At 39.3% G+C, this 23,779-nt stretch overlaps 2 protein-coding genes and 1 non-coding gene across 5 annotated transcripts; 2 read left to right on the top strand and 1 right to left on the bottom strand.

Moving 5' to 3' along the window:
• LOC109603301 (filamin-C) lies at positions 1 to 22,404 on the bottom strand. Of its 3 annotated transcripts, XM_020019784.2 has the most exons (23): positions 21,727 to 22,223; positions 18,186 to 18,428; positions 17,909 to 18,132; positions 17,705 to 17,846; positions 17,371 to 17,534; positions 16,824 to 17,112; positions 16,457 to 16,620; positions 16,157 to 16,399; positions 14,784 to 15,753; positions 14,555 to 14,722; positions 9,530 to 9,910; positions 6,830 to 7,678; positions 4,904 to 5,125; positions 4,521 to 4,849; positions 3,595 to 4,467; positions 2,546 to 3,185; positions 2,169 to 2,486; positions 1,671 to 2,110; positions 1,215 to 1,617; positions 951 to 1,153; positions 612 to 893; positions 373 to 552; positions 1 to 315 (listed from the first exon to the last, which is right to left on the bottom strand). In XM_020019784.2, exons 1-23 carry the CDS (start codon positions 22,067 to 22,069, stop codon positions 184 to 186), a joined length of 8,202 nt encoding a protein of 2,733 aa, XP_019875343.2. In that variant the 5' UTR covers positions 22,070 to 22,223; the 3' UTR covers positions 1 to 183. The 3 variants fall into 3 exon arrangements, with proteins under 3 accessions (XP_019875343.2, XP_049822488.1, XP_049822489.1); XM_049966531.1 differs by lacking the exons at positions 14,555 to 14,722; positions 14,784 to 15,753; positions 16,157 to 16,399; ... (5 more) ...; positions 18,186 to 18,428; positions 21,727 to 22,223 and adding an exon at positions 10,513 to 10,670; XM_049966532.1 differs by lacking the exons at positions 1 to 315; positions 373 to 552; positions 612 to 893; ... (6 more) ...; positions 4,521 to 4,849; positions 4,904 to 5,125 and adding an exon at positions 5,923 to 6,156 and having other exon boundaries at positions 21,727 to 22,404.
• Trnag-ucc (transfer RNA glycine (anticodon UCC)) lies at positions 19,179 to 19,250 on the top strand. Its single transcript has one exon. It is a non-coding gene; the product is annotated as a tRNA-Gly (tRNA).
• LOC109603302 (mitochondrial carrier homolog 2-like) lies at positions 21,174 to 23,775 on the top strand. The gene is made up of 2 exons (XM_049966535.1): positions 21,174 to 21,265; positions 22,640 to 23,775. The coding sequence occupies exon 2, from the start codon at positions 22,773 to 22,775 to the stop codon at positions 23,652 to 23,654; it is 882 nt and encodes a 293-aa protein (XP_049822492.1). The 5' UTR covers positions 21,174 to 21,265; positions 22,640 to 22,772; the 3' UTR covers positions 23,655 to 23,775.
• The last annotated feature ends 4 nt before the right edge of the window (positions 23,776 to 23,779 follow it).

The raw sequence follows: 23,779 nt of genomic DNA on the forward strand, positions 1-23,779 counted from the left end.
TTAACTTGTTATTGATAACAATTTTATTAACATTAAACATATAAAAATAAATCTTGTAAATAAAATAAGTAAAACTATCTAAAACAGTTTGTTGTCCAGTCCCATGTTCCAATCATAAATTACTTAAAAACTACTGATAAACTGTACTGTACAAGTGAAATAAGTTTAAATCTTAAATGAAGATTACAATGAATTAATGTATCGCCTTAGTTCTTCCTGCGTGTCAAATATCATAACAGGGAACGGTGAACCAGGTACCAGTTCACCCGCCCACTTCACTTCAACACGATAATCTCCAGGTTCCGTCGGATCGTACTAAAACAAAACAAATATATACCATCTGCCTTCTTTTATATTTAACTCAGTATCTACCTTGCACAGAATGGTGCGATCTTTTTGACTTTCTCGCTGCATTTCAACCCTGAACGCCCCCTTCGGACCTCGCACCCTTACAGTGAGTTGACCAGCACCTGCTCCTCTTGTGTCGCATATAAATCTGGACTGGAAGGTAGCCAATACCCCATGTTCTATTCCTGGTCCGTAAACTCGAACCTAATTCGAATTAAACCATCAGTTTTTAAAAATTATAAATAAACATTGTGACAACGTACTTTGCTTGCGTCTGGAGCACCCGCAACCCTCAAAGTGAACGGTGATCCTTGTACATGTTGTCCGGCATATTTGATGGTGAGAGCGTGTTTTCCCGGTTCCTGGGGCTTCACGTTCAATGTAAAAGTGGCATCTCCATGGTCATAAAGTTCACAGTACGCAACTTTTCTTGGTCCCGTACAGTGAGCTGTCAATTCCCCTGGTCCGGCCCTTCGAGTGTCGATCCAAGAACGGATCTCTCGACCTACGACTCCTTGCCTCAAGCCTTCTCCTGAACAGAGAACCTGGAACAAATAATTTAATAATGAAATGGAAAATGGAGTATATTAGATGTATATTACCTTAGAAGCATCAGCACCACCTTTTGCTTCTACCATTAATGGACAGCCTTTAACCGGGCGTCCGGCCCACAAAACTGAAAGCAAATAGTTTCCTGGCGATGTGATCGTGTACGTGGCACGCCATATTTTCTCTCCCGCCAAACTGATCATGACAGGAACTGGCAAATTAGTGTCGGCCGCGTGAAGAGTAACTTCTGGATTGCCTGAAATATAACGACAAAATTAATTATGGAAATAGATACATTATTTTAATGCAATAATTACCTGAATTAGCTTTGGAACCGTCGATAGTAAACACAGAAGGTTCTCCACATTGTGCATGAGCCAAACCCCTTCCAGTCAAAACCACCTGATCACCGTAAGATACCACGGTATTAGGGGCATCGGGAAGCGGAACACCGGCAAATTTGATATCGAAATCGTGCTCGCCAGCATTCAAACCTTCAGCTCCGACTTCGTAGCGAATGCGATTACCACTTTTTTCACCACTCAGGCGACGACCGGCGATTTTACACTCCAAATTTCCTGGTCCGGCACTCGAAATGTCGAAAGCCAATTTGGCTGGAAGGCGAAGGCGTCCGGATTCATCCAAATATTGAGCCCAGCCACCTACAAGGCGCACCGCCGAGGGATCCACCACGTTTGGACGGAAAGGTGATCCAGGTAACTAAAAATAACGTTAAACAATACTGAAAGTACAATTTTACGATAATAACTTACGTCGTTTGGTCCAATACTGATGATCACATCATAGGTTCCAACCCATTTGGGAGTGTAAGATACAATATATTCGCCAGGCTTGGGACTTTGTATGTGCACGTCAATGTTGCCTTCGACAGCCTCAACTTGTACTCTGGGTTGAACGACACTGCTGACGGTGAAAGACGTCCTTTCGCCTACTCGAGCCGATTCCAAACCTTTTCCGACCGCTCGAGGCGGTGGAGAAGGACCCACTGGCCCCACGCCTAGTGCCAGAGGCGATCCTTTAACCGGAACTCCTCCGTAGGTTACAGCAACCTGGTACAATCCTGCTGATGTTGGCAGGAAAGAAATCTGTGTTAAGTTGTCATCTAATTTTGTTTGTTGAACGGCCAGAGGTTGGCCTACTGGATTTGTAATTTGAATTTCGAGGTCGGCATCTCCAGAATTCTTCGTCGAAACTAAAAAATCACAAGAAAATTAGTTGTATATCAAAGTGTATATTTCGTAATTTTTTACCATTGAAGAGCACTTTTTCTCCAACATTTCCTTGAGTGGACGGAATGTCAACGATCCTAACGTTATCAGCATCGAAAGCGTTACAAACAAACGGACTGCCACTGACAGGTTTGGCCTGATGCAATACTTCCACCTTATGAGGTCCTGGTTCACGTGCAGTGAATTCCGCTTGTAGTTTCCCAGTTTTTGTTTGATAACAACGCACTGGAACGGCCGATCCCGTAGGACCGCTGACAACAACATCAAACTCCCTAGCCGATCTGCCTAGAGTGTCGATGTGGAAGGACGTCACCTTTCCCACTTTCGCCTGATACAATCCTTAAAACACAAATCCAACGTTAGATTAAATTACTGTCAAGGATAACAAACAAACAAACCTAATCCGCCGGCCCAAGGTTCGTTTCCGGGTCCTTTAACGGGTACTTCTACGACTCCGAACTTAGGAACGCCGTTGTATAAAAGTGCAACTCTATGTGGGGCGGCGCAAATAGGATGGAACACCACTTCCCAAACGTTGGGGTTTTGTGAACTTTGTCTCACGCTATGTGCCACTTCTTTATTGCCAACTTTTACGTCGGCCGTCAGTTTTCCTGGACCCACTTTATGAACATTGACAGCTACCACCGAAGGTCTGTGTGTAACTCCTTCCATCACATTGACCACGTCGATTTTAGACGTGTCGAAGACATGCAGAGTTTTGGTAGCGTACAAATCGTGTCCCCTGAAGATTTGGACTCGGTACGTTCCCGTCTGAGTGGTCACAAACTCTGCTTTATAGTTATTAATCACATATTTTACGTGATGGTTATTGGGATCGCTGATTTCTAACCGATGATTGTCGCCGGGGAGATCTATGTAATTGGTGGTGCCAATTTGGACGTGGTGTGTTGCTTCTAAAACAGGGCAATGGAACGGACTGCCAGCGACTGTCATATCGTTGAAGGTGATGTTCACGTAGTGGTCTTCAGCAGTTAGGGGCACGAAGGTCACGTCGTAAAGGCCTCTTGCACAAGCAACCTGTAATACAAAATATACAAATTAAATAGGAAAACATTATAAGTTTTCTCATTAATTAAATTCAATTCAATTAAAAAATGAATACCAAAAATGATGATAAAAAAACACTGCACTTTTGACCAACAACACAGGAACGTAAAGATCTGATGTGAATCTGAACAAGGACTGAAGCAGTTTACTGCAACGTTAATATGCATTTTCCAGGTCGAGTGAGCAAAGCATGTCTTAGAATTTATGATTAATATCTTAGTTATGTAATTAAATACAAGAATATTTTTACAGTAAGATCATTATACATATCTTTCTTTGATTAACCTTGATCCATAAAATGAATGTACAATAACAACAACAAAAAAAGTAACTTGTGAATTAATTATGTCGTTAAAATAGACATAATTATTTTACTTACCACTTCTGCTTTGATGGTGGTGTGTTGAGTAGAAACGACAAGCTCGAGAGTTCCTTCGCCAGCTTGTGCGGCGTCCACGCTAAAAGTAACAGGCTTCCCGACCTCTGCAGGTCCTACGTCCCTCAAACTCATATCGCTCATGCCTCTGCTCAAGTCTTTCCTTCCCGGCAATCCCGACACCATAACTTTATTAACATCGTAGACGTTGCAGCTGAAAGGTGATCCGATAACATGCTGGTCGTTAATGAGGATGGCGGCGGAATGCCGTCCCACCGTTTCCGGCACGAATCTTGCCGTGTAAGAGTCGTTGTTAACCAAAAGCTTTGTGGGCAGGATCTTGCCGTTGGGGGCGGTCACAATTACTTGCGGTTCCGCGCCCGTTACTCCCTCGATTTTGATCTCCGCATTATGGCCGACTGCCGCCAGTTCGATGCCAGATCCCGAAACCGGGACTCTGGGCTGCGTGTTGCCCGGACTGACTTTGCAATTGAATGGCGACCCGGGAACGGGTTGGCCGTTAAATCGGACGCTCAAGGTGTGAGTGGCGGCTTCTGTAGGTTTGAAATTCACCTTGAATCGTGCGTTGCCTTCGCTTTGCACGAAATTTGGGACGTTCCTTCCGGCAACTGCGACGATAATCTCCAGGTTTCCGGCACCAGCTTGGGAGGCGTTGATGCTGAAAGATACAGGTTTTCCGACAGTACCGTCGGTTATGTCTGTTACTGTCACTCGGTTTGCATCGTAAGCTTTCACGAGGAACGGACTTCCTTCTATGTGACCTCCGGGAAGTCGTACCTCGACACTGTGGTCACCGACATCCAGAGGAGTGAAGGAAACTGTAAACTTATTTGGCGCCCCAGACTGCGGTGTGATCTAGAATAAAATTGTGATGAATCAATTGAGATAGAATTGATTGTTAAACTTACTTGTGTCGGGAGGGACCTTCTGGCCGGTCCTAAGACTTCCACGATAGGCGGGTTGGCGCTCTCAACCGAGAAACTGCAAGCCTTACCGACGGAGACCTTGTCTAAAGCTTCTGGAGTTATGATTTTAGCGGCAGGTGCCACGTTGCATTTGAAAGGACTTCCCGGAACATCTTGTCCGTTGAATCTCAAATCAACCGAATGGATGGTGGCTTCTCGTGGCGTGAACGAGATGGCGTAAGTATGCGGTCCCTGGGCCTGTGCCGATGTCGGTACCAGACCGCCGTTCACCGTCACTTCTAAGTTTCCGGGGCCAGCTTGGCTTGTCTCAACTAAACAAATCGAATTTTAAAATTATTTACTTTTTAATTTTTTTCAATTTATACCCAAAAAGGTGACAGGTTTGCCGACAACTCCAGTGGAGGCTTCCTTGACTTTGATGGCCTGCACATCGTATACTTTAGCGGCATAAGGACTGCCGACAGTGGGTACTCCGCTGACGCTCACGTTGATTCTATGTTCTCCGACGACTCGCGGCACAAACTCTGCTCTAAATTGACCGTTGCCTAACGGCTGGACTTGGGTTGGTACCGCTTGACCTCCTGGTCCTGTTTTTGTGTGGATCCATCGTTTTGTCAGTGGTTTGTTTATGGGTTGGATATGTGGGACTGGATTTATGCGAAGCGTTTATTTGTTAATTTGTTTAATTTTATGGCAACTTGTCGCATAGAATGTTTTTTTTTTGCTGTAGGTGCAATAAATGTAACTGCTCGTTAGAAATTATTGATTAGTAACTCATTAAAGTTGTTGTGAGCGTTATGAAAGTAAAATATAGGTATAATCAAGAGTAATTACTAATTTTTCAGTTTTAACATTTGAATATGTTTTCTACTCTAATAGTGATACTTAAAACGTAAATATTGAAAAAGAAACTGTAGAATACATAATTTAACTTTTTTACTTTATGACTAGTTTTGTTTTATCTTCTTTTTGTTGAATATTTTCAGTTAGAAATGATTAAATTATAAATGAATCTTATGAAGTTATAAGAAGACTAAAGCTTTGTTCATATTGAAAATTATCTAAACCTTTGCTAAATGTGCCATAAATTGCCAGTAACTAAATTAAAAAGTATAATAAAAGTACCATTGTTACTACATAAATTATTATTGTCATAAACTTAAAGCTGTGATGTAAAACCTAATGCAGTCATTATTTTGCATTGAACAAAATGTGGTTGCTACTTTGTATGTACACCAAACAGATGAAAGCAAAACAAATAAAAGGGGTGCAGATGTGCAGAACATGAAAAGTGTTGTGTTACAGATGTATGATGAATTTTAAAGAACTAAGAAACTAGTTTTAGGAAGAGGCGACTGATTATGTAAAAAAGATGCAAAGAGAACACTTTCTAAATTATCGAACTGTCCTCCATTTCATACTTATGTATTCTTCAGTTAGTTACACAGAAAAAACATTCCATGAAACGTACGACTGTTTTATTCTATTTTTTACAGTTTTAAAAACTGTCGCATAATAAAGGAATAAAAGGAATAAGGGTTTGAGTTAGTGACAGAATCAAGAATGAGTAAATAATAAAAAAAAGTCTGGTATGTCTAATACAGCAAACGACGGTGACCTGAAAAATGGAAACAGTGCAGACAGTCGGAGAAGTGAAGAAGGGAAATCAAAAAACGAGAAGAATGAGGCATGCTTTATATTTTTTAAACACAACATAAAGTACAATGACAATAATAATATTTAAGTAACAGGTACAATTTTCTTTGGTAACAAACGCTTAACACAAATCAACAATCAACACAAAAAAGCTAAATTACAAAGACTAAAGAAAAACTCTAAACTGGTTGTTCCTGAGTCTTTGTAGAAGCTTCAAAAAATAAATAATAAAGTGTGTCAGGTTTGGACAAATGATCGATTCGACAAACGAACTGTGAATAATTGATATAAAATATAAATAATTGTAAAAATGCGGCTTGTCAAGAATATCGAGTTCAGAACCCACTTGTTCATGTTCGCCCACTTAACGTAACTGTACTGGTTTGAATTTACATAATTTAAAATAAGTCTTCCGCATTTTATCCTTGTGTACATGTGACTATTTTTGGATATATATTATTGAATGATATTTTTTCTTATACTAATCAACATTTCAATTTTTTATTAATACAATATAAACAAATTAACATAGTTTAGGGAAAATCATTTGTCCAACCTTTTGTTTCAAGCAACTACATGTCCAACAACCCAGCTTGTGTACAAACTACCCCATCTAACCAAACATGTTCTCTCACCCTCCACATTGACCTCAATGTCCTCCAGGCGTCCGGGATGATTGATCAGCAGCGTGCTGGCCCTATGAACGGGGCCGGGGCCTGGGAGGGTGACACTAGGTCCTGTACCACTACCTCCCACGCTCACAATCAGCGGACAACCGACCACGGGCCGTTTGTTGAATGCAACGTTCACCACATGGTCACAGGCTTCGGCGGGCACGAAGCTGACGGCAAAACGAGCGTTGCCTTGCGGGTGGACTTGCGTGGGTATGTTAAGGCCGCGGGCCGATATCGTGATTTCTAAATTGCCTTCGCCAGCTTCGCTGGCATCTACGGAGAAGGTTACGGGTCTGCCCACCGTTCCCCGTGCCACAGTTCCCACCGTTACTTTGTTAGAATCGAAGGCTTTGGCGATGAAGGGGGTGCCCTGTACGGGTCGTCCATTGTAATCCACAGTTATCTGGTGGGCACCCACCTGATTCGGGGTGAACTCGGCGGTAAAACCGGAGTGAATGTCTCCTGTAACCTTAACGGGCAACTCCCCGACCGGTCCTCGGACCGCCACCGCCAATTCTGCCGCTCCACCGCCCGCCACTCCCATGTGGAAGGAGTTCGCTTGATTCACGGGTATCAATTCTAAATGGGAGAGGCTCAAAGTCACTCGGCTGGTGTCGGCAACGGTGCAGACAAAGGGACAACCGCGGACTGTTTCTCCGTTGAATTTAATGTCTATCAGATGCGGTTTGGCTTGGTCGGGGGTGAAGGAGACCAGACAACGGCCGCCGCCAACCACTTGCACATGATTCGGCACCTCTCCTTCGTTTATCGAGATCTCCAATTGGCCTTCTCCCGCCTGGCTGGCGTCCACTAAAAAAACAATTTGTTAATGGGTTGTCCAAAAATGTTTAAAGGGATGGAAAAACAATGTCTTGCTCTGACTCGGTTATCAAATTTGCCATGTCTCATGAATTTTTACGTTTCAATGTGTTGTAAGTATGCACTGTCAGTGTGACGTTTTTTGTCAGTTAAATGTAAAAATTAGAGGTGAACAATGCTCTCTCGAAAAAAATTTTCAGAATTCTTACTCATAGATTATAATCAACACGTCAGAAGGAGAAATCCATCTATAGAAATTTTAAGTAAACCTCCAAGACCAAAACGCAAAGCTAGACCTAAACCGGCATCGCAAGTCCATATTCATATACATTTACCACCTCTGGATTTGGAAAATTTAGAAAATTCGGAGAGAAAATTTAATAAAACTGATGAGATAGAAGAGAAAAATTTAACGAATGTATTTTCCACTGAATCGTTTGCTTCTGAAGAAGATACTTTCAATATTGATGAGATGATTAATAGATTAAGGGCTTTAAGATTAGCTTACAACGAATATGAACGTGATCGGTTAGAACAACTGAGGAAAGACCTGCCAAATTTAAAGATGAGTGCTTTAAGACAAATCATACAAAACGACTGGTTGACCGCCAAGGAAAAGATGCTCAAGGAAGAGTTTCAACTGATTTTGGAAATGGGATGTGGTGAGCCGGCTGAGAATAAATAAATAAATAATGGAGAGGAATTAAATAAAATTGCCGAGTGGGTACAACGTTTAGAAATTTTGTCACCGTTAACGGAATTGAGAGCGCTAAAAACAGGAAAAACTGCTTTTTGTATATGGAAAATGTAACCGTTTTATACTCACATTGTCAACTAGTCAAATGCATAAAATAAAATTCAAAATTGATGGTATTCCTTCGTTTTATTATTGAAATTAAAGAATGCATCTAACACATTTTTCTTGTAGAAAGCTGAATTATTTAGTCAAATCTATGTTTGATGAGTTGGATCTTTTGTGCCACTTTTGGTACGGTTTAAACAATTCGAAATTAATCACGGCAACTGTTTGGTATTTGATATTTAGTAAGATTGTACGGTTCAAGTAACAACAGTATCGACTTTCGACGTTCTTTGTTATACAAGACCTTCAATTAACGACCTTAAAATTTTACTTTTAAATGTTCATTAACGAGATAACGTGAATTCAGCACGTATTAACGAGGGAATTATGACTTGTTATTAAAATTCTTCCGAGAAAAGTTAAAACCAACATATTTGTAACAACTTGAATTGTGTAATGATAATTTGCGGTATGAGAGAGAGTTTAAATACCGATTGTTGATAACAAAATAACGTTGAACTTGTTGGCGGCAAAATTTGACCCAACACCAATTTAGTTTTAACTATGACCTTTTCAGTAATGTGAATCATGCATTTGGAAACGATCAGACATTCCGTAGGCGTTTTATCAAGCGCATAAACATGTGTTGAAGTCATTGTTGAATGTTTTAATACTGATTGTTTTGATACCTCATCACGCTTTCACAAACGTTTGAAAAAACTGCTGATTTAGGTTGTTTCTAAGACAGCAATTAACTAATTGGTTTTGAACAGATTTAATGTCTAATTGGAATTTGGCACAAATGTTGCACGGTTGATTGTGCAATTTACATGAACTGAGAAAGTGTTTGCTTCAAAAAAATTGATAAACGCGAAAGTTTTGGGAAATGTTGGATAATTGGACGAAATGTGGTGAAATGGATTAATTAACTTTCAATTACTTCCTTAGGTGGTACACATTGAATAAATGAGTTACCAGAGCAAGACATGGAGTAAAAAGGAGGAGATAAGAATGTATTTGTGTATTTGATCGTTACTTACCTCTGAATTGGACGGGCTGACCAACAACCCCCCCGCTAACGTCGGCCACCTGAATCAGGCTCGCGTCATAGACCTTGGCAACGAGCGGCCCCGAGGGCAACTTCTCCCCGTCCACCGCCACCTCGACGACGTGCGTACCCACCTCGGTGGGCACGAACTCGACGGCGTGGACGCCGGCCCTTGTGCCGGGCAGCACGCGGGCCGGCACCGCCCGCTTGCTCGGCGACAGGACGTGGACGGTGAAGTCGTCGGGGGCGACGTTCGCCCCGGCTATGATCTCGAAGAGGGCGGCCGCGTTCGCGGGCAGGAGACGGGTCGCGTCCCCCACGACGGACAGGTGTGCGTTCGGGCCGTTCATCACGTGCACGTGCCACGGACTACCTTCAAAATCAAAAGATCGGGTCAGGAATGTTCACTGTCGGCTGTTTTATTGGCGGCATTTTGGCGAGACTTTGATGGTGGTCGAGGAATATTTTTTGGGATATAATGTACGTGACTCAAGCTTATAAAATGAAGATTTAACCTGAGTTATAAATGAACTGTTTCATAGTTTGGCATGGCATTGAATACGCCTCGTCCAACTTTCCCACAACACAACATAATACCTCTGTAATTTACCTGCTACACAAAAATAGCATTGAGACTCCGTAATCTTTTCAACAACAATAACAAGGCAAGTAATAATTTACTTATGCAAATCTGTGTTTTCCATGGAATTTAAAATGCGAAAAGTACAAAATAACAGTGAGACGTTACCGATTTTAACTGAACAAATAAACAAATGTATGTGAAGATGTGGACTTCCTGGACTTTCTCTCGACATTGCCGCAATCCACACACAGACTCAGTTCGCACTGCTTTCCCGTCGTCCTACATCTGATTTATTTACTTATCAACCACCCTTAAGGGACGGGGGTTCCTCCCGTGCACCACCATCGAAATCTCCCATCGAACGCCCAACAACACACCACAATATGGTTTACCTTCGTCAACAATTTGGTTCTCACTCGAACCTCCGTTTGAGTTTCGTTCACGGCACAATTAAATACGCGTTTCGGGGGTATTTCGCGTGTTAAATGTCCGCCATAAGGCGCAAACGTACGTAACGGACGTGGATCGTCGTGCTGCGCGACTCGAACTGACTGACACGGAACGAGGTGGAATGAGGAGGTGGGCGCGGCGTGAGAGGCGAGCAAATGGCATTCCGAAGCGGCTACGCGGCCACAGGTAAATTCACATAGACCTTTTCACAGCTAGATTCGGCCTATTATTCCAGAAATCAGTCGGGAAAATGATTTTTCCTTCAAAGGAAATAACTTCGTTGGAAGACTACTAATAGAGATTTACAAAAATAAAAAAGTACTCAATGAAGTACCCTTTATCACTATTTAATTCAATTTTCATTAGTAATTCTATTATAACTTGCTTTATTTTCTTCTATATGCCGAATTTAAGGAAAAATAGTGGTTTCTACCAATATTAATATACAGGGTGATTCACCTAACTAATTCATAAGAAATTTATGGAGAAAATTTTGAACAAAATTTCATTTCCGGTTTTGCCGGAAGTTACATAAACTTTGTTATTTTCAATAGAACACCATGTATATTTTTAGATTTTTTAATTCTATAAGAAATTGTAAATAAAATGGTTATACCATGTCCTATACTTAAAACCAATAGTTTTTAGTTCTTAATTTTTTTCCTAAAATTTTGACATATTGGTGGTCTAACTAAAATGTCTGTAAAGACACCAATTTTGATGCTAGAAAGTTCATTTTTGCCATACACGTTAACCAAGCACCTTCCTAAAAGGAGTCATTATTAGTACTGCCAAATTTTGTACAGGGTGTTTCTTATTAATATTTAATTTTGTGCATCAAATTATAGAATGATTCTTGAATAAAGTGTATGCCAAAAAATGATCATTTGTAACAATTTAAAAATCTAAAATTATACAGGGTGTTTGATTAAAACTAGTTTTCTAATTTATTTTAAACAAAATATAATTTCCTATTTTACCGGAAATTACATAAACCTTGTTATTATCAATAGAACACCATGTATATTTTTAAATTTTTAAATTCTACAAGAAATTGTAAATAAAATGGTTGTACCGTGCCTATACTTAAACCTAATTGTTTTTAGTTATTAATTTTTTTTCTAAAATTTTGACAGATTGGTGGTCTAACTAGAATGTCTGTAAATACATCAAATTTGATGCTAGAAAGTTCATTTTTGCCATACACGTTAACCAAGGACCTTTCTATAAGGAGTCATTTTTCAAATTCAAATTTTGTACAGGGTGTTTCTTATTAATATTTAATTTTGTGCATCAAATAACATACTCCCTGTATAAAATTTAGAGATACTAATAATAATAATGCCTCCTTAAAGGATGGTCCTTGGCTAAAGCGTATGCCAAAAAATGAACATTTGTAACAATTTAAAAAACTAAAAATATACCGGGTGTTTGTCTATAACTAGTTTTCTAATTTATTTTAAACAAAATTTAATTTCCTATTTTACCGGAAATTACATAAACTTTGTTATTTTCAATGGAACACCGTGTATATTTTTAAATTTTTAAATTCTTCAAAAAATTGTAAATAAAATGGTTATAGCATGTCCTATACTTAAATCCAATAGTTTTTAGTTATTAATTATTTTCCGAAAATTTTGACAGATTGGTAGTCTATCTAAAATGTCTGTAAAGCCTCCAATTTTGATGCTAGAAAGTTCATTTTTGCCATACACGTTAACCAAGGACCTTCCTATAAGGAGTCATTATTAGTACTGCCAAATTTTATACAGGGTGTTTCTTATTAATATTTAATTTTGTGCATCAAATAACGTACACCCTATATAAAATTTAGAGATACTAATAATAATAAAGCCTCCTTATAGGATGATCCTTGGATAGTGTATGCCAAAAAATGAACATTTGTAACAATTTAAAAAACTAAAAATATACAGGGTGTTTGACTAAAACTAGTTTTCTAATTTATTTTGAACAAAATTTAATTTCCGATTTTACCGGAAATTACATAACTTTGTTATTTTCAATGGAACACCATGTATATTTTTAAATTTTTAAATTCTACAAGAAATTGTAAATAAAATGGTTATACCACGCCCTATACTTAAACCCAATAGTTTTTAGTTATTAATTTTTTTCCCAAAATTTTGACAGATTGGTGATCTAAAATGTCTGTAAAGACATCAATTTTAATGCTAGAAAATACATACACGTTAACCAAGGACCTTCCTATGAGTCATTATTAGTACTCTCAAATTTTATACAGGGTGTTCATTATTAATATTTAATTTTGTGCATCAAATAACATATACCCTGTATAAAATTTACAGATAGTAATAATGCCTACTTATAGGATGATTATTGGATAATGTGTATGCCAAAAAATGATCATTTTTAGAAAAAAAATTATAAATCTAAAAATAAACAGTGTTCCATTGAAAATGACTATGATATATATGTACTTTCAAGGAAACCGAAAATGAAATCTTGTTAAAAATAAACTAGAAAAAAAAGTTCAAATCAAATTATAATTGCTATAAAAATATCAACTCAATACACTTATCCGTTCTCCATAAACTAATTAATGATTTTTTTGAATTATCCTGTCGAAAATCAAATTGAAAAAATAAGAGTTTTTGTCAGATTAAACCACTTCAATTTCGATCTATCTTTGTTCTTGAAGTATCAATGGCCGCGCATCCGCGAAACGCACCAGAGCTTGACCCGATCGAGCCGAAACCTCGGCACGATCGAACAACGTTAAGACCGATCCAAACACAATAATATTTACACCTGCAGTTGTTGCAGTTCAATATGTCGCGGTTTAACGACCCAAACGCTGGGTCAACATACAATCGCATTTCTAATAATAATTTCATGCGGAAGGAATGAAAATTGTTCACCACAACCGAAAATTATGGGAGCTCAAAAAACAGACACAACTGAAGGATATTGCAAAAGCGTTTTATGGGCGTGTTCGCTTGATCTATTCAAGTGATGTAACACCCATATGTTAATGACAACTTATTGTTGTTTTAATTAAGGTTTATTTAACTGTGAACGACGTGCCAATTTATGTCCTAATAGAAAATCTAATCAATAAATCTAAGTATAAACACACTTACCTTAAATCCTCGTTGGAAATGTACGATGAGTAAAACAACAAACAACATTTATTTATTTTCATATTGGGTTTCTGATGAGTTTACACCAAAAATGTTTTATTTGTTGAAATAAAATTAATTTTCTGTTATATGTAAATTTAAAAACTCATACAGTATGATCTATATAAGATAGATCACGTTCTTGTTTTTTTTTTATAATTCGATTTTAATAAATTATGCCCTAAAAAATGGACAACAGAGACAGGACTCTATGATATGAATGGTAATAATTAACAGAGATTTATTAGAGTAATTTTCATAAAATAGGGACTTAAGACAAATATTTATGAGGTTATTCATTAAAACCATAATCATCAAAATTAAAATAGAAAAAACACAAATAAAAAATTTTAATCATACAGTGTTTCATACTGCTTGTAACCGAGTTAACAATAAACAACTAATAAAAATCATCAATCAGTCATGTAGGCAAAAAAATAATCGTTTTTTCTTCCTTTTGGTTTTCTGGTAGAAGGAACAATGTAACAACCGTAACCGTTTTACGAAATGCATTTATATTGTGCAACGTTGCAATGTTGCAACGATTTTCCAGCCTTTAGCGAATTGTCATGAAAAAAATGAGGAAGGAATTCCATTCAGAATTTAAACGCAAGAACACGACTTGAGTAACAGTAAATGTGACGTAAGCTAAGTGCGAATTTTAATTAACATTTGCGACAACCTACAGAATAAATAAATCACTCTAAATGTGATACATTTCTGCACTGTTACGTTAGTCCTTAAAGCTAATTAATTACTTCAGTTGTGTCACTTTTTCGAGAAGCTGTGGTGAAAAATTTTCGTAACATAAATAAGTACTTACCTGGTACCGTCTCGCCGTTGAACTTGATGTCGACCCTGTGTGGCAACGCCTGATGTGGGGTGAATGCCGCCTTGAACCTCTGACCGCCCAAACTTCTCACACTGGACGTCACCCTGCCACCCTCCACCAGGATCTCCAAGTCTCCCGAACCGGCACCACTCCCGTCAACTACAAATAATAAAAAACGGTGGAATATTCGAAATGGGTTACAGTGTTGGTGGTTGCTCACTTTCAAACTCAACAGGTTGTCCCAAAACTCCATCGGGGACTGGTTGAACTTTAACCGAGCTAGCACCACCGCCTCTGGTAACTTTGTAAATGGGACTTTGTCGTCCGTAACTTTTGTCCCCGTATTCCAAACTGGAGTTGTACTTTTGCGAATAGTTCTGAGAGTAGTTCTGCGTGTAACTCTGATTTTGTTCACTCGTAACGAACCTGGAATGCTCCTCGATCTTCTTACGACGTAAATCCATATCCAGTTGCGAATCGGTGAGATTCGCCAACGATTCCAGACTCCTTTCCGACAAGATGTTCCTGGTTTTGTTTATGGCGTCCCAGGAGTCTCGTCTTGCAGAGCTGTGATCTCCCAAAGACGAAACTTTGATGATCGGACTCGAGTCGACACCTCCGTATGAATCGTAGCTCCTGCTTTCGGTCACCCTCTTGTCGTACCTCGAGGTGGTGTATCCAACATCCGGACTGGATCGTTCGAAGTTAGGACTCCTCGTCTCGTTAATCCGCAACTGGTTCATCTTGCTCGTATATTCGTGGTCCACTTTCTTCGCGAAACTGGGACTGGACGTGTCGTATCGTTTCTCGTTCAATCGTTTGCTCGATATATAATCCGGACTGTCTCTCCCGTAACTGGGACTTGGGTTCCTGTAAACGGGACTGCTAGTCCTTTGCATGTAACTGGGACTGCTCCTTTCGAAATTCGGCGAGCTCGTTTGGAAGCGCTTCTCGCTCATCCTGTGATAGTCCTTGGCGTATTTGTGGGTCTCCTCCAAAACGGGACTGGCGTTTTGTCGGTAACTGTTCAGCATTGTGTTCCTAGACGTGGGGCTGGAGCTAGAGTAGCGATTCGTGGGGCTCTGTCGGTAGCCTGTTGGGCTGCTGTTGGATTTTGATCGTTTCTGAGTGCCCACTCGCATCATAAACGGCGACCCTTTCACGTCGTAGCCATTGAAGTACACATATACCTAAAAAATTTAATTTTAAATTTTCATGGAATTGTTATGTACATTACACTTCACAGACCATCTGAAGGATTTGAAGAATAGTAAATTTAAGTATAAAGATAGGATGAAGCAATTAAGTAATATAAGTAATTAGATATCTACAGTTGTTCAGGTTTATTGGTCGACGTTTGTTTGAATTATAATAATTTCAACAAACGTCGGTCATGAAAGCCTCAATCTTTACAGAAGTAATTGTATTTACATATTTAATTAAAAACAGTTCAATCACTTTGTTTTGTTTTTTCTTATATTAAAAAATTGCGATGGAACCTTTTAAATAATGTTAGAAGATTTGAAAAACTCTAATCCTTCATCATAACGAAAATAAATATAATATTATTTTGAATTCAACAAAAAAAAATACCCTGTGTTTTCCAGCATCTTTAGGTACGAAATGAATTTTGTAGTGGAAACCTGCACTGTCCACTTTTTCAACCCGACAATGAACGGATCGTTTGTCGTGAACAATGTCAGCGAAAACTTCCCCAGGCACTCCAACTCCTCTGCAGTCTAAATCGATGCTGTGCGGAACCAACGGCAAAGCACCTTCAAGTCCAGAAACATGAACTCCGTTAGGATCGAAGACTGAACATGTGAACGGGCCGCCCTAAAATAATTAATCATGTTAAAATAGTTGTTGTTAAGTTGTCATAAAAGTAGTTACTTGAATTTGTTTGCCCTGATATGTGATTTCGATCCTCCATTCTCCCGCCTCGTCTGGTTTGAAGGTGGCACTGTTGGTTCCATCGATGGTGGTCAATGGACAATCTAGCGGTCTTCCTGTGGGACTGTAGGCTGTTACCAGAATATCCTCCCGTTTTGGTGCCCCTAAAAATAATAAAAAATCACTTGAACGTCGTCTTTGACCCGTGTAACGATAAATTTGAAGGACGTTCACATGATCGTTTAGAGTAACCAGTGTTTAATTGGACAGAGTAACCATGAAATCGAGGCTGTCTACAATTATAATTTCTATTCAAAATGCAAAATGCATATTCTTCGAAAATTAATTAACTGTAACTGTAATTTACCTGTAGCATTGACCAAAACTTGGACAAGAGAGCCAAGAGCGCACGGCGCCATACCAGGCGGCGCAACTTCAACGAGTGGCGGCAACACACGAAAGAAGTGTCCGGAAGAAACTTCGTCACCTTCGTATTTGACAATCAGTTCGTGCATTCCCACCCTCTGGGGTATAAAAGTGCCATGTCCCTTGCCCGAATTCTTGCCCAAATAAGTTTTGTTGTCGGGCGCTCGGATCTCCACCGAAACGTTCGAGTAGGACAAAGATTGGTCCAGAAGAGTCACCTGGTAGTGTGTCTGAAAAAATGGAAGATTTAGAAGTTGACGCCTCGCAACGGGGATAGTTTGAAAATGGTGAATTTCACCTGAACGCGTAAACACCTGCGACGCAAACAAACGACTCGACCGGACTGAGAGATAAAATTAAAACAATTAACATAATGTTGGTTAATTGATATGCGGTTCACGTGCAGGTAAAGGTACGAATCGAAATTGTGAATTGTCAGGAACTGGCACTTAATAATTTTACTTATTCTCTTTTCTCTCAACTCTTACCGGTTCCCCCACTCTTCCCGAGGTGGAGTTCAAATGAACCTGGATCAGATCGTGGAGCGGCGGCCGTTCGGGGACCCATTGGAAATGGGCGGCGTACGCCATCACCCCCAAATGCTCCACGTTTTTGTCAGCCATATCTTTTGCATTTAACACGGGTTGAACGCCTGCAAAATCAATAAATCGGATTATGTAAATTCGAGGACATCTTCAAGACGATATGCGGGCGATACAGGAAATATTTAATTTACATACGTCGACCTTGGACAAATCACACTATTAAAAATTGCATTGTTAAATACCATTGACCTTCATCATACAATATTTGAGTATATACCTAAACGTTTTCCTGCCTCTATGGCTTGATTCAGATTCGACTCCCAATGGGATGGATCACTCCTCAATTTTTCTGGAGCAGTTGCTGATCCTCCTAAAGACCTTATCACTTCACTTATAACCCTTCCATCGTTCCAGTCACTCTGCAATCAAAAAATACAACATAAATCCCACTGTAGATGAAGTGAAGACCTCAAAGACTTACGGTGAAGTTATTGACAGGACGTTCCAATCTGGAATTAACCCATTTTAAGGTCGCATGGAAGCCAGGGGAACCAGGTTTCATGAAATACGATAAATAGGTCATTCCTGACAGTTCGTCCAACCACGGCGAGGCCAGATATTCAGGTTCAAGGACCGCGGGGATTCCCAGGTCCCTTTGGGCGATTTCCATTGCTCTTCGGCAATTTTCTATGCCGTTGTTCCTGTCTGAAATTTTTACAACATTGTAAAAATATTTTGGAAGGTGTCGGGTGAGTTACCTAGCTTCCTCCAATGAGGGAAGAGTCCCGGCCTGCAATAATCGATCAGGGCGGACAGAAGAATTCCGGAGTTCCAATCTGTGGTCAGATTGCTGACCTTGCATTCGGGCAAAACCGCTTGCAGCCATGCCAGCATCAATTTTCTGGGAGGGAATTTGGATCTTCCTATTTGGTATCGAACGATCAACGACCAGATCAGTCCGAGGATCAGTTTCAAGTTCCCGTTCACGATGTCAACGTTTCCTGAGCAAAAAGATGTGACAATAGAATTTTCACACAAGCATCAAGAAACAGGCGTATTTCTAATTGGAATCCTTGAATAAAAATCGAAACTGCTCACACAAACGCGAGTAGCATTTAATGCGGCGGTCGATAATCCATCCGAGACAATGGCATGTAATCGAAGGAAGGAACAATGGTCAATGTCTCGGTTCTTTCTCAGCACGAAATGGTGGGACGAACGGTGCGAACACTTTTCACCGTACGGATTTCATTATTGTGATTGCATTAATTAATTAATTGAGCTGTGGGCTTTCGGCGAATTTCGTATTGGAAACGTGGGTGTCGCTGATCCCACGTGCCTTTGCCATTCTGCGATCCATATTTATCGACGTTTCGAGGCGCTCACCTAAACCGGCGGTTTGTGCATCTATTTGTTTAATGCATGTTTGTGCAATTGATCGATGGGTGGCGAATCGGGTCGATGTGGGTGGTCGATTGTGTTTATGCAAGACAAGTGTGAATAAGTTTTTTAATGATAATTAATATTTCTGTTAATACGTAAACTTTTTATTGATAATAAACTGATTAATGTCATTGTGAAAGTCTACAGTAATTAAATATGTTTAATATAAATAATGTTCGATCTATTTAATAGAATTTACTCGTACTTGTTACACGGAAAAATAATTTTATATCTAAATTTATTATCTCTGCAGAAATGACCTGAATAAGTCACTACATCATTTATTTTTAATAAAGTATTAAACAAGTGCGATGGTGGTGTAATGGTCAGCATAGTTGCCTTCCAAGCAGTTGATCCGGGTTCGATTCCCGGCCATCGCATAACTTTTTTTTTCTTGTTTTTATTATATATAATATAATATTATTTATTTATTAATTTGTAAATATCTCTGTACTCGCATTGTTTAAAATATTTAGCAATATTCTGATTTGAACATGCAATTTGACTAACTTTATTAATGTATTTTTAATAGTATATCTTATTAGTTATGTGCGTAAAAATATTCAACATCTGTAGTAATTAATTCGGTAAACACAAACAGCAAACATTTATAAAAATTACGTTATGCGATGATGATACCTTATTTACTGTCTGTCCTCGCGTCCTCAAGGCTTTTTTCCTTGTAAATATGTGAAATTGGTTAGATCATAGTTTATGTAAAACAATGTCAATAGAAAATTAAACAGGCCTGGTTTAGTTAAAAAAACTGGATAACTGGTCTAGGATCGATTTTTTATTTCTACAGGTTGTTGACACAACTGACCCGCATAAAAATCACTTTCCTGTTGTCCAGCTCCGATTTACATATGTCGTATAATGTTTTGACTCATTTCGGCAAGATTTTAGCAATTAAATTTCAAATAACTGTATAATTCTCGTGTCTCTTGATATGCAGAAAACGCATCTCTTCACCGTGAAATTACATAATTGTGGGATACTTCTCAAAAACAGTGAAACCGTAAAACTTTAATAGTCTAAAATTGTTTTTTTATTAATAGGTGAAGGAGTTTGTTTTTTATTCCTTTAGTGTAAACGCACCAAATGGAATATCCGAGTTGATTCAAGAGGAATAAATAAGCATGAAATTTAACATATATCTGTCGCTCGTTACCCACATTTCAAGCACAAATCAAGCTAAATTGTTACAGAATTGGAACAAGACGTGTACATTTAATTAAATCAATGTTATTTTGTTATTGTGCAACGCTCGTCCGAAAAATTCTCATCCCACAACAGTTCGAAATGTGAGACAAATAAACGACAGCAATCGTGGGATTTCTATTAAACATATTTGTACGTAGGCAAGTTTAAAAAATTTAAAGAAAAATGTTCAATATTAAACAATCGGAGTCTACATGAAATCTTGAGTAATTTATGAACAAGATCAAAACATATAATTATTTATAAATATTGCGAATAAACGTCGTTCTATTATTATTTATTTGTTGAAGTTTTAAACTGTGTGAGTAATTGGAGGTGGTGATTCATTAGACGCTTACAATTACAACCTTGTTGCGGATGTTTGGACAACGGAAGCGTGTTTTCCTGCGTCTCTAATGTAATATAATTAAAAACGTCTTCAGTTTCTTCCTGGTTTTTAACACTGTTATTATGAAGATTATTGGACAAATGAAACTTTCATCAATTTCGACTATATATAAATAATCAAATACTTGTAATAAAATTGTTTTGAATTGTTAGTTGTATATTTCCAAAAATCGTGTGATATCAATATAAGTAATATTTTAGTGAATTGTATAATAATTTTGAGAGAACCAGCTTATTCAGGAGGAGCTTCCTTTAAAGCCTGAGCCTTATATTCCTTTCGTAGCTGAGACTGCTCCTCGTCCAAGTCCAGATTCTCGTAAAAATCAATAACTTTGACCAAATAATCGAGTTTCTTCTTCAAACTGACCACGTCCTCTTGTCTAATGGCCAACAATGCACCGATTTTTTTCTCGACTGGAAGAACAGAATCCGGGCAACCCAAATTGTAATTCCTGCCGGACAAATTCAAAATATGTTGACGCCGGTCTTCCACCACATCGCACCAGGCCCGAGGATCGCGGGCCGAGTAATAGGCCTTCATTTGCGCCTCCGGACGGAGATATTCCGTTTTTTCCGGATACAAGAGCGTTTTGTCAGTAGCCATTTTTATTATCTAGTTATCTCCAAATTTAAAACTGCTCAATTTTGAGTTCTTACAACTGACGTTTAAAATGACAGTTTGTACTTGACTTACACTGACACACATTTTGTAAAATCTAAAATGGTCAATGCACAATCATTAAACACAGTTTAATATAACTCATTGTTGTTCCTCTGACGTCACCAAGTAAGTGTTTTATGAATAAGCTTATAAATATGTAAACAAAAACACTCACTAGAGATTACCTATTTTAGTGTTAATTATTTCGAATGTTATAACAATTCCTAAGTGAAAATGTTGTTTAAAGTTGATATAGTTGTGATTAAAGTAAAATTTCCTTTGTAATTGTGTCAAGTTTCGATTTTCAATGTCAACACCTGTTCTACAAATGTCCATTTTCTTAAATACTTGTATGTTATATTAGTGAAAACCATTTCAAATTCATTTAGAATAGATAAAAATTCCAAAAAAAATTGTAGATAAACCTAATCTTCCTTCATTTAATTATTTGTTCATCAGACACTGCTTTGAAAGCACAAGTGGTAACACCAATCATGTTTTCCAATGCCACAGTTCATTTAATATCGTTTCCCAAACATTGTTGCTGCCCCCAAATCAAAGACAACCCTCCAAACCACCAAACCTACCTATATTGACCAGTTTCACCCCATCTTGTTCGATGGCGTTCAAGGCACAAGTAACGTTTTCCAAATAGTGATGCTGGTTCATAGGTCGTTTGTTCCAGCTGGGCCTCAGGGGCTTCCCCCTGAGGCTCTCGACCAGAGTGCAGAGCCGCACCCCCGTGCACAGATCTTCAGCCAGATCGGCAATCTTTAGGTTCTTAGGCAGATGCTCGTTCACCCAGTTCCTGAACGTGTTCGCCTGTATCTCCACCCACACGTCCTCGTTGCCCTTGATCTGCATCCCGCGGGCCGCATGTCCCTCGGGACTTCGCGCCAACAATCCGCTGTGCGATATCTTTCCCTCCATCTCACTGATCACTGCACGAACACCCAATTTACAAACGGTCAGTTTTTTCAATTGGATAAAGGAGTTTTCATCGCGAAACGGCGCGTTTGTACAACGATAAAATGACGAAAATTTCGGGCGTCCGATCGGGCGTTGCGTAAGTTACTGTGGTACCGCGGTACCGACGGAAAGCGGTTTGGAGAACCCGGTGGTGGGGCGACGCCTTCCACACCGTTTCTACGCTTTTGCCAGTACCAAAGGTGCAGTCGCAGCGGCCAACTGCTGCATACGTATATGGGCATTTTCTGCGCCACTCGAACTTTGTCATCAATTCTTGAAAATACCTACTAACTCTTTCCCTAGTAGATATTTTCAAAACATTTGTTGTTTATTATATAAAAAAAAGAAATTCTAAGGAAGTATTGAAGTTTCTATACGTCAATTTTGACATCGGTAGTCGTCTGTCCAACTGTACAGAAAAAACTTACAGAAACGAAAACTACTTTTAGCATTCATCCATTAGATCATTTTATTGTAAATTCATCCGCGTACAGAAAAGACGGTTGCTAAATTTGTTCTCGTTCATAATAGGATCAAAGGACAATCCAGTCTCCCGATAAATCTATGAGAAAATACGATCGGCCAAGAATCAAGGTTGTGTGAGGGTTGCTAAGCTAAATGAGAAATTGTTCTCCAAACAAATTCCAAATTAATTTTACAAGGTATGTGCGAACGGAAAGAAAATAAATGGCGATATTCTGTGTGGTCCAATTATGCTTTGAGTATAGCGTTACATCCATTTGACTATGCCAAAGTCCTGATTCAACTGGGCTATGAACCGATCGCCCCCAGACCAACTACCGATTTTTTCGGGAGACCCGCCCTAAAGCTGCCCAACATTTTCGAGTACGTCCATCACATCAGAAGCATCGACGGCATCGTCGGCTGCTACAGAGGCCTCACTCCGAAGATATGCGGCAATTTATTAAGTGCCGTGGTCCGCCAAAAGATCATGGACACAATGGAGCCGGTGGAGGTGGAGAACGAAGAGGAGCTGCAGAAGATGCGTCTGGACACGTTCCTAAAGACGTTGAAGTGCCACTTCATCAGCCACACGGCGGCGATAATCGTAAGCCAACCGTTCTCCGTGATCTCCGTTAGAATCATGGCCCAGTTCGTCGGCAGGGAAACGAAATACAACGGTCTCGTCGACTCCATAAGCGAAATCTATCACCAGCACGGACCTCTGGGCTTCTTCACTGGTCTAGTGCCCCGCTTAATCGGCGACATCCTCTTCGTGGTACTCGGAAGTACTGTAACCTTCGCCCTAAACTCCTACCTGGTAAAAGACAAAGACATGCAAATTTACACATGCGCCGCTACTTCCTTTCTGGCGACGGCCATCACGCATCCTTTTCAAGTAGTCTCGAACTGCATGATCGTCAGCGGATCAGGATTGGTTGCCGGATCGCCGCTCTACATGCCCTACTACAGCACATGGATTGACTGCTGGAAAGACCTGCAGTCCAGGAATCAATTGAGACGGGGATCGAGATTTCTTGTTCGATATTATATTGGTGAAACGAACAAGGGTTGGGCATACTAATGGACGAACAATTTTATATTTTGTAGATGATAATTATTTATAGAAAAATATATACGTTTCTGTAAATCCCCATTGTTATATTTTTTCGCTTTCAACATCTAATAAAAGACTATTACAACTGCATG

Source organism: Aethina tumida, chromosome 4 (assembly GCF_024364675.1).
Source record: "Aethina tumida isolate Nest 87 chromosome 4, icAetTumi1.1, whole genome shotgun sequence".
Taxonomy (NCBI): Eukaryota; Metazoa; Arthropoda; class Insecta; order Coleoptera; family Nitidulidae; genus Aethina; species Aethina tumida.

Coding starts and splice junctions, on each gene's coding strand:
- LOC109603301 (XM_020019784.2), bottom strand. CDS start 22,069: ATGGAGGGAAAGATATCGCACAGCGGATTGTTGGCGCGAAGTCCCGAG. Junction 7,679..9,529: donor TCAGCCCGTCCAATTCAGAG/GTAAGTAACGAT, acceptor TTGTTTTTTTAG/TGGACGCCAGCCAGGCGGGA. Junction 2,111..2,168: donor AGAAAAAGTGCTCTTCAATG/GTAAAAAATTAC, acceptor GTGATTTTTTAG/TTTCGACGAAGAATTCTGGA.
- LOC109603302 (XM_049966535.1), top strand. CDS start 22,773: ATGTGCGAACGGAAAGAAAATAAATGGCGATATTCTGTGTGGTCCAAT.